Source organism: Homarus americanus, unplaced genomic scaffold, assembly GCF_018991925.1.
Source record: "Homarus americanus isolate GMGI-L3 unplaced genomic scaffold, GMGI_Hamer_2.0 scaffold44383, whole genome shotgun sequence".
In the NCBI taxonomy this organism is placed as follows: Eukaryota; Metazoa; Arthropoda; class Malacostraca; order Decapoda; family Nephropidae; genus Homarus; species Homarus americanus.
In genome coordinates, this window is record NW_024749198.1 from 264,814 (window position 1) to 275,943 (window position 11,130).

General features: G+C 40.6%; 1 protein-coding gene across 6 annotated transcripts in view; it reads right to left on the reverse strand.

The window, feature by feature from the left end:
* The window catches only part of LOC121853309 (protein EFR3 homolog cmp44E-like), a 43,650-nt gene extending 43,459 nt beyond the window's left edge, over window positions 1-191 (reverse strand). The window contains exon 1 of one of the 6 annotated variants that reach the window (XM_042347362.1): window positions 120-191. In XM_042347362.1, the coding sequence (XP_042203296.1) occupies window positions 120-129 (10 nt within the window). In that variant the 5' untranslated portion in view covers window positions 130-191. The remainder of the gene's footprint in view (window positions 1-119) is intronic. The other 5 variants (XM_042347354.1, XM_042347361.1, XM_042347363.1 and 2 more) reach the window with 5 other exon arrangements.
* Between the last annotated feature and the right edge of the window lie 10,939 nt (window positions 192-11,130).

Genomic DNA, 11,130 nt, shown 5'->3' on the forward strand with positions numbered 1-11,130 from the left:
CACTACATTCTACCTTAATGACAACCGTAATTAAAATCATATCCCATAAGAATAATAAAATAACACACGTATATTATTTTAAATTATAAGATAGGGTTGTGAGTTAAGGATATACTCACCTACAGGCATGTCTTTATAAAGGAGGTTTGTCTCTCTCTCAGTCAGTGGCCATGTTGACAAGGGCGAGACCCGGCGCTTAGTCACCGAGCTGAGGACTGGGAGACGGTATTTAATTCTACTTTGATAATTAGAGAGATATATACATAAATATATAGGTAATTATATAACAAAATTATTATATAAGTTTATATTAGTTTAATAAATATATATAGTGTAGGTGAGGCTCGTGCAGTCCCCCCTCAGACACTCACTGCCAGGCGTATGAGTCATTTAGAGAGACAGCTTAATAATATACTACTAACAAATATATTATTTTATGTGTTATTTAATTATTTTCAATGCGTTGCTAAGTGAATTTTTATTAAAGTTAGACCAAAATTTAAGTTATTTTCATAGTTGGTGTCAATGCTGTACGATTGGTGTGTTATTACTTGAAGCAGGTCAGTGTGGTACAACGTGTGGACGGTGTGGTGGACGGTGTGGTTAACTACGTGTGCTTTCTTTAATTACCCTTTGACCATGGACAATAGAGTGAAGTATTTGCTAAACATCAACTTTTCCCAGATGACATTAAATGAAAAGACTGAAATCAAAGCAAGAGGAAGACCATTGAAGAGAACAGTAGAAGCAGGAACAAAGAATGAGTGTTTATGGCTGTGTGGTTGTGACGAGGCAAATACTTTATTCTGCTTATTGTTTGGTGGGGACTCGGCAGTGGTGTGACTGACTTGAGGTATATAGTGAAACATGAGCAGTCAGCCAAACATATGAATAACATGATTAATTTATCGTTGCTGGGTAAAGTGAACATTGCAGCTCAGATTGACACATCATACAAGCTCTCAGTTGAAAGACACAATGAACAGGTGAAAAAAAACAGAGATGTGTTATCCAAAATCATAAACTGTGTAAAATTTTGTGGAAAATTTGAACTCCCTCTTAGAGGACATGATGAAACAATGAGCTCTAAGAATCCGGGAGTATTAAGTGGATTAGTTGATTTTGCTTGTGAACTGGATTCTAGCTTAGATGCTCATTTAAAAACCGCTACAGTTTTTAAAGGAACATCTAAATCAATACAGAATGAACTTTTAGAATCTATGTTGGAAATATGCAAAAATAAGATCAAGGAAGAAGTAAAGAATGCAGATTATTTGGCAGAAAGGTGCTTTTCAACTTTGAAGAGAATTAAAACTTTTTTGCGCAGTACCATGGTGAATGACAGACTGTCTGCTTTAGCAGTGATATCCATTGAAAATAAAATGATAACAGAAATAAAGGATTTTAATGAAATAGTAATAAACAATTTTGCTACATCGAAGAGCAGACGCGCCGACTTTATTTTCAATTAATACTGGTCCATCACCACCAACACTACTACCATGCCCTGGGGATTCGTGGACATCAACTACAACTCATACCTGAGGTAGGTCAAATTTGTGTATCCTACTGTTGTGTGAGGCTTGCAGTCCCTCCATTTTATTTTTCACGAGCCGCCACTGGGTATACGATTAGCTATAGCGCAGGAGGTGGGCGCCTCGAACTGGTTAACTACGTTACCGATAAGGGCAAATGGTTTCAGCCTTAACAAACAAGAATTTACAGATGCCATTGCTCTAAGGTACGGTTGGCCAGTAGAAGGTTTGCCCTCCCAATGCGTGTAATAATAATAATAATAATAATTAACGGTTTATTGAAAGAGCTTGGCAGCCAGAAGGCTGAAAATATACAGTTACATATTTGGGGAATGGGTTACGAATTACAAATAATATACAAGTAACATAAGTGACACAAGTAAGACATATAATAACTAGATGGGGAAAAGCTCAAACTACAGTTCATTTCAACATAGTGACAGTGTAAGGAGCAGTATTTACTGGGAGTGAATACACTGATTTATTACAAGTTATTGATAATTTTTTACAATGGTTGGGACTGGGCTGTTCTTATAGCGATCAGTTCGTGCACGTATGGGCTGGATGCGGTTGTGGTGTCGAACAGCAATTCTCGGACAGGGGATCTCAGGTGGTAGTAGGAGGGCGGTGTCGGGATGTTGTAGAAGCTTCTTACCAAATTTGCAGATGAGGTCGTGGTGATGGTCAGTGAGAGTCGAAAGGGTCAGTGTGTTGAGCGCTTCTTGATATGTGGAGTAGGAAGGGGAGAGAATAATCTTGCATGCCCTCTTTTGCACTTTTTCTAGGTGTTTACGTTGTGTGGCATTTAGGGAGGAAGACCAGGTGGGGGAGATATTATTATTATTATTATTATTATTATTATTATTATTATTATTATTATTATTATCATCGTTGTTGTTGTTGTTACACCAAATATTACACAAGTTGAAGATTATAAGCAATGTTTATTTTTGTAAATTATGTTAGATACGTAATTATTTAGCGCCAGATGCATACATTAATTTTAACCCTTTACTTAATTTAGTGTACCAAGTAATTAATTATAACACAAACACAATCTCGTAAACCAAACCTCAATCCTTTTATAGACTGTTTATGACTGTTTTCGATCCTCTACATAATTAACTAACATAAACTTGGTTAATTAACGAGAACACAGCACTTCCGAGGGCGAGTTACGAGAGGATTATACGTTTTAGTAGAGTTACCCATAATTTATATTCATTTTCTTTTAATGACTCTTATAGAAAATGTAACTATTAAGGTAGGAGAGACTTTGTTGATTGTTGCTGTTAATATTGTAGAAAAGTAGGGTCTTTCCTAGTGATGTCTTGAAGGTAATTGGTCAGGTCTTGTGTGTATTTGCAATTTATTAAGGCTATCGTGTCTCTCTCTCTCTCTGTTTATTTTCCATTTCCTTATTCGTTCTCTCGATCTCTCTTTTTCGCATTCCTTCACTGTTCTCTTGTAATTTCTTTCACTTTCTTTCTCTATTACCGCATCGATTCTCTCTTCCTCCTCCCTATCTTCCGTTCTCTCTCTCTCTCTCTCTCTCTTCTCTTTACTCTCCCCTCCTCTCTCTCTCTCTCTCTCTGTCTTTCTTTCTTCCTATCTCTATTTTACCTACCCCGTCTCTCTCTCTCTCTTCCTAATTCTGTTTCCATACCCCCCTCTCTCTCTCTCTCTCTCTCTCCTCTCTCTCTCTCTCTCTCTCTCTCTCTCTCTCTCTCTCTCTCCCTCTCTCTCTCTCTCTAGCATGCCCACAGACAAACAAGATGAAAGCTATATCACTCTCCTCACATTTGACGTCATGGAACTGACATCTTACAAAGAGCTTCGGTACTCACCATTCCAGGATTCCCAGTTCTGATACCACCAAGTCTTGCATTCCAGGGAGTGTTTGGGGTGTCCCGGCTAGAGTGAAAGGAGAGGGAGGGAGAATAGGGTGTGGGGAGGATAGGAGAAGTGGGGGAGGGGAAGAAGAAGGTGGTGTGGGGAGAATAGGAAGAGTGAAAGGGAGGAGGAGAGGAGGAGGAAGAAAAGAAGGGAAGAGGGATGGGGAGGAGAGGAGGAAGAAAAAGAAGGGAAGGAGGGAATATTTAATCCACCTGTTTCTCTTAATTCTACCTATTCCAACTCTCTCTCTCTCTCTCTCTCTCTCTCTCTCTCTCTCTCTCTCTCTCTCTCTCTCTCTTTCTCTCTCTCTCTCTCTCTCTTTCAGGTATTAGTTCACACACTCATCACGTCCAGCTGTTTTTACCAGTGCCTGCCGGAGAGAAGAAGGTGGGGTGATAGATAGATAGATAGATAGAGTGTGTGTGTGTGTGTGTACAGTCTCACATTCTCTTCCTATCGTCTCCTCATTCTTAAAACAGTCAACTTACATAAAAATTTAATTAACTTTTCCAAGCCAATGATTCCTCTTTGTTCCCGCCGTCTACCTCTCCCCCCTTCCCTACCCTCTCCCCCCCTTCCCTACCCTCTCCCCCTTTCCCCTAACTTCCCCCTAGCTCCCTCCCCCTCCTCCACTTCCCCTTCTCTTCTTCCTAACCCTCTCCCCTCCCTCACCTCCTCTTGATCTCTCTCCCGCTACCCAGCTCCCTTCCCTACCTCTCCCTCCCTCACCTTGGCCTCTCCCATCCCCCCCACTTACCTTCGGCACTTTCCCTTGACGTCTCCTTCACCCCTTCTCCTTCCCCTCTTATACTCCCTTCCCTCGCCATTTCTCCGTCATCTCTTCCTTTCCCACCCCTTCCCCTCCTCCTCCACCCCCTTCTCTTCATCTTCTCCCTCTCATCATTCTTTCCATCAACAGGAAAAACGTGTTGAATTCCTGTCTGGGGAGGAGTTGTAGAATCTCACTAACAGATGGCGTATGTAGATGTTATTTAGAGGGAGCTGTATTACTCGACCAACGGGGGGGGGGGCTGGAACATGGGAAGATTAACACCCCAGATTATTTCATCTTACGATTAACCTAACCTAACGCTAACCTAACTTTGCATTTGAGGAAGTGAAGGCTGTCGAGTGCAGTGGCGGCCATACTGTGTCATGTACAGAGACAAGGTTTAGTTTACACTGTTGCTGAGTTTAATGGCAGTACAGTAGTATTATTCCTCATTATGTCATTGATATTATGAAGCTTTATATAATACTAAGCTGTATATATATATAATAGTAAGCTTTATGTAAGGATGATATTAAGCACAAGAAGGTAATATATTTCGTCAACACACTCCACTTCAAGACGTCAACAAACTTTAAGCTCGAGGGATAGGAAACCCAGTAAGTTTGTTTGGCTACTCTTTCACTTCCTTCTCTAGAGGTAAACAACTCACAAACTGTATACGTGTTCCATCTTATGATTGACTTCCCCGCGGGAGGTAAGAAATAAGGCTCTCAATACGAAATAGTCGAGTGGTAACCTAACGGGACTTTTTCTCCCAAGTCCACATTCTTATAAGTTTTTTTTGTTATTCATATTCGTATTTTTTTTTTTAGATTATAATAAGAGGTTATTGTTCGCTTAAACTGAGGAGAATTAATTTTTGAATTTTTAAAAGAATATATATTCACTCGTTCACGAAACATTACAGTATGTCACCATTTACTTGACCTGTTATGGGTAGGTTATTTCACTTTTAAAAACGACTAAAGAGCCATTTAAAGGTAAATTCGAGGGAACATTGTAAATATATGGCCTCTAGATATCAGTATTCCTTCCTCGGGTGAAAATAATAGAATGAAACTCGGTCCTGAATCAAGAGCTACGAGACGGCCAAGAATTTAGGAACTTCCGTCGCCATAGAGACCAGTCGGCCGCCGCTCCACCAGAGGCCAGGGATATTTTTTTCTGGTTATATTTGTTTTATAGCTCCCGTCAACTGCATCATTAACTGGCATTTATTTTATCACTCTATTAATGTATTCTTAAGATATACAAATAATAAATATATCGTAAATTAAATGATAAACGAAATATAAATAAATTACTTTAAACATGCCAATAATTATTCTCATCCATCCACCAATCATCAATAAACTTACAAACCATCAACCAATCAACATCTAGATTAAATGCCAACACTACCCATCAGTAACCCAATCAGCGTCGTACTTAAATGCAAATACTATCATCACATAACCAACCAGCGTCGCGTTTCCGTACAAACAAACACACTAAATAACCAATCAGAGCCGTGTTTACATACCTCGCTTCGCCTCATCCAATAAACCAATCAACGCCACAGTTACACACCGAAGCCTGCACTCAACAGCCAATCACAATCGCGCTTACATGTCACCTATCACATAATAACCACAAATCAGCATCGTACTTACAGATATACCGCCCCCCCCCGCACTCATCAACCAATCAACGCTCACCAACCAATTACCCGCCGCCACCAGCACCGTTTAGCGTCGCTCTAACACTGTTTAAGACCACATTAATCGGCTCCTATTAATCCCTATCGCGTCCCTCCCCCTATTAACCCTGATATTACCCATTATGTTTGTTTAGGGCCTGGCAGTGACCCTAATAGAGGTAAAAATAGGGTTTGCAATCCACTTATTGACAAGATAAACGCCTAGCTGATATCTATAGTGACAAGGGTTTGAATTCTCATCTAAATCTTTAGGTTAAACATAAGCGCAACGGACCACTGATGTTTATAAGGGATCCTATTGCTTTTAAGAGTATTCAATGGGCTTCTGGTCCCCTATATTACGTTTCAGGGCCTATCATGCATCTCAGGGCCCGCTATACGTCTCAGGGCCCACCAGCTATACTCCCACGAACTCTATGACAATAAGGCTGAAATTCCTTACCCAAACCACGTAATTTTCTCAGTTTAATTCCAATTTCTTAATAGTTCTGACACAGTAACTTTGTCCTTCGGCTAACTTTAAGTCTCTTGTGCATTAAACTTAGATGTTAATTGTCTTTATGGAGTCTTAAGTTAGTTGACGTGAAAATTTAACTTTATTTTGCGTTGTTGGGGGTAATTGCTTCAACAACTACCAGGGTTATTAAGCATCGTTCACTAGGTCGTAATTATAGGTGCTTCAACTACCATGGTTATTAGTTATTGAAGCGTAGTAATACATTATAACAACATAAAGACCTCAGTTATTGAAGCACAGTAATACAAAGACTTAATTGCATCCTATCTCAGTTAATACAATATACAACTAATACAATTAATACAGTAGGATTTATTTATTACCTCTATGATAAATGAACTCCTAAGACACTGACTGAATCATCTGAATCATCACAAACTTCAAACGAAAAACTCTGAACTATGATGTAATTTTATAATGAATCATCTGAAGCATTGTGTTATGGGAGAGTGGATCATCTGAAGCATTGTGTTATGGGAGAGTGAATCATCTGAAGCATTGTGTTATGGGAGAGTGAATCATCTGAAGCACTGTGTTATGGGAGAGTGAATCATCTGAAGCATTGTGTTATAGGAGAGTGAATCATCTGAAGCATTGTGTTGGCTGCTGACGGTGAATCATCTGAAACATTGTGTTATGGGAGAGTGATGAATCATCTGAAGCATTGTGTTATGGGAGAGTGGATCATCTGAAGCATTGTGTTATGGGAGAGTGAATCATCTGAAGCATTGTGTTATGGGAGAGTGAATCATCTGAAGCACTGTGTTATGGGAGAGTGAATCATCTGAAGCATTGTGTTATAGGAGAGTGAATCATCTGAAGCATTGTGAAACCTGATATGAAAGTTTCGAAAAGCACCGAAATTCCGAACCGAACCATCCACTCCGAATCTGAGACTTCAAAAGAGATCAGATGAACCCTTATGAAAATTCCTCAACCTGAACCATCTAAAATATCTTAAATATCTCAGAGTTGAATGGAACGTCTTATGAATTCTTTAAATAAATCAGTTGAAAGATTATGAAACAAAGTGAACTAAAACAAACACACACACACACACACACACACACACACACACATCAATAAAAACATCCACAAATTCAGATCGCTTTGTGAACGAACCCCACTGCTCCACCACAGACTGAGTGAATTATTTAAGAGGTTCGTAAACTCGGCCTCAAAGCACCGAATTTAGCCAGAAGTGATTCATTATGTAGATATATTGTTATGAGTAATGGCGGCTTTGTGTGTATCAAAGTTCACGTTCCCAACGCCAGGGGGCTCGACGGAGTTTGGAAATGGAAGGGTAACTTATTTATACTATTTTACAATATTTTAGTCCGTTGTAATGAGAGATGGAGGAAGTTTTATAATATTTCACTATTTTTTTGTATTATATTGTAGTTATGTGTTATGTCTGTTGATGTTAAAATGTATTGCTACACGTTTCAACAGTTAAAACCTTTAATAGCTTCACTAGAGTCATAATTACACAGGAAGTTGGCTTTATAATACATTAACTGCGCTTCAACAACTAAGGTATTTCAGCGAGGATAGTAATTACATTAATCATTAATAAATTAGAGTTACGAGAACTACAACTTTATGGTTTATGTATATCTGTATGTGTTGTTGGTTCACCCCACGCTGGTTATTATACCCCGTCAGCCGCCCTACACCCCTGTCCTGACGGGTCCTGTCCTGACGGGTCCTGTCCTGACGGGTCTCTGAGCCTTTAAACTCCCCACGTACCCGTCTCGTCCCTCAGCCACGTCTGCCCCCTAAAACCCCCTAACGTCACCCTAGCCACCACGAGCACCTCCAACACCCTGCCTCCTGGACCCTCCCTGACACTCTCTGACCACCCTGACACTACCCTGACCATCCTGACACTACCCTGACCACCCTGACACTCTCTGACCACCCTGACACTACCCTGACCAGCCAGTAATCAGCGTCACTTCAGCCAACTGTCTCCTCCATAATGACTCTCGCATGATGAACGTCGCGGCGCTTAATTGAATAAAGGACAAATACCTAAAAATACCCGAGGAATGACATGTTATTTCAGCCGGACAATCAGATACATTTACCAGAGCGTAAACATAAATTGAGAGGGAGGGATATTGTCAGGGAGAGGGAGAGAGAGGGAAGGGGAGAGGGGAGGAGGGGGAGAGGGAGAGAGAGGGGAGAGGGAGAGAGAGGGTGGACTAAAGGGTTGGAGGGTGACAAAGGGTGAGATGGAGGGAGGGAGGGAGATAGGACACCCCAGGGAGGACGAGAATGAGGGTGACATGCCTGCCCTATGTCCTAAAATTCTACGTAAACATTGGATGACAAAAGTCTTCTGTAAACAACAACTTCCCGCCCAAAACAAAAAAATATAAATAAAAATAAAAACAAAAACACGTGGTGACAAAACGTTTTCGCGCTAAAACTAAATGTAAACAAAACATTTTCGCGCCAAAACCGTGGGAAAGAAAACGTACAAAAAGCCACCAACCAAAAAAAAAAAAAAACTGGCGCTAGAATTAGGATTAAAACAAGTTGTGCATGTTATGTTCCCCAGGTCTTACTCTCCGTGTCATCTAGGTGTCGTTTGGGGTGCCATATAGGTGTCATTTTAGTTGCCATATCATTGTTATTTTAGTTGCCATATCATTGTTATTTTAGTTGCCATATTAGTGCCATTTTAGGTGCCATCTCGGTGTCGTAGCTTAAAGTGGGAACAGTCACTAGGGATTCTTAAGTCTCCCCTGTAGCGACTAGAAGAAAACGGGAATCGTAATACATATTTTCTTTAACATCAGCGAGCCTAAATTATTTGCCTAAGGGGGAAATATTTTTGTACACTCTAGGGTTAAATGTTACAAATATGACGACTGGGTTGTTTTCTGAGTTGTGGTAAATATTTATCTCAATATGAAATAGATTAAAATAAAAGATATAGTTGTTAGTAAGTGAAATTAAGTTACATACGAGTGAAGTCTGTCTAACAAATTCACTTTTTATACTTTACGTCAGTTTAGAATAAATTAATTATTATTATTATTATTATTATTATTATTATTATTATTATTGTTGTTGTTGTTATTTGGTAATATGGTAAATTTTTACTTTAGGCCATGAGTCCCTAAGGGTTGGGTAATATGTTTTTCCAGTGTATTTTGGTGAGTTTTAAACGAATCTGACCTTCATATTTGGCGAGTCATCTAACCTAACAAAACCTAACCTAACCTAATCCCTAATCGAGGGTGGAGCCCCGGACCCTCGGTAGGCCTAGCTTAAATAAACCTAATTTTTTCAATGGTTAAAATCTTTGGGGCGCGGTATGTCCTGAAGTAAAACAATACCGGCAAAAGAGTTACACAATAAGGTGGGATATTTTCATCGTGATCTTCCACGCTCACATGTTTGTTTTAATGCATAGAATGTAAAGCAGTAGCGGGGGAGAAAGGAAAACATCCAGTGCATACACTCACGTCAGACACCTTACTGATCCCCAGAGGAAAGGAAGTGCTAGTGGGTGAGGCGCTACGGACCTAAAATATTTCAGACTTAAAAAAAATAAAATAAATAAATAAATAATAATAATAATAATAATAATAATAATAATAATAATAAAAATTTGAAGGCAATATTATTTTTGTTTTTGTCTTATATACAATCTAAATATTTTTCTCTCCACACTCGTTTCACTTACATTTTATCCCTGTATCCCCTCACCACAACATACCAACACACATAAAGCAACAATCCTTCTTCCTCCCCCATGGCAAAAAAGTCGAATCTTTCCTTTTTTTTGTTTTTATAGAGATTTTAATGTTAGATTATAATACAATTGGGAATATTTAAATGAAGGCTGATCTCTTTGAAGGTAAAAATAATTGAGAAGTGCCCACATACACACACACACATTCATACATACATACATGACTGTTTGGTATGTTAGGGGAGGGAGTAGGAGACAGCTTTTAGTGAGGTGGGGGTCAGGGAATGCAGTGGGGAGGTGGAGGAGAGGGAGTTGTTCTCTCCGGTATTCAGAAAGTTGACTCACGCAGGTAAAAAGGGTGATTCAGTCTGCCTGTCGGTGCATGACAAACACACACACACACACACACACACACACACACACACACACACACACACACACACACACGTCTCACCTCTCCCTCCTCACCCTCACCTCTCCCACACATTCCTCCATCTCCCCCTCACTCTTTCTAACCTTCCCTCTACTTTCCCTCACACCTAACCCTCCCTCACTCCATCCCCTCTGCCATCTACCCCCCCCACCACTCCTTCACCCCACCTCTCCCCCCCTCACCTCCCCCTCATTCCACCATCCCTCACCATCTACCCCCCACCCTCACCCCACCTCTCCCCCCCTCACCTCCCCCCCCTCCCTCACTCACCATCCCCTCACCATCCTGCCCCCCCACCTCCCTCACCCCCTCACCCCACCTCCCCCCCTCACCTCCCCATTCACCATCCCCCCTCACCATCTACCCCCACCCCACCTCCTTCACACTCCTCTCTCTCTCAGCTTTGGGGGTAAGAAAGTGTGTGGTGGTAGTTAGACAGGTGGGCACTAGAGAGGGTAACTACGGCGAGCCTTCTAGTTAGAGTGAAACACGTCTACAGCAACTACAGACAGACAGACAGACAGGCAGGCAGCACATAGACAGAC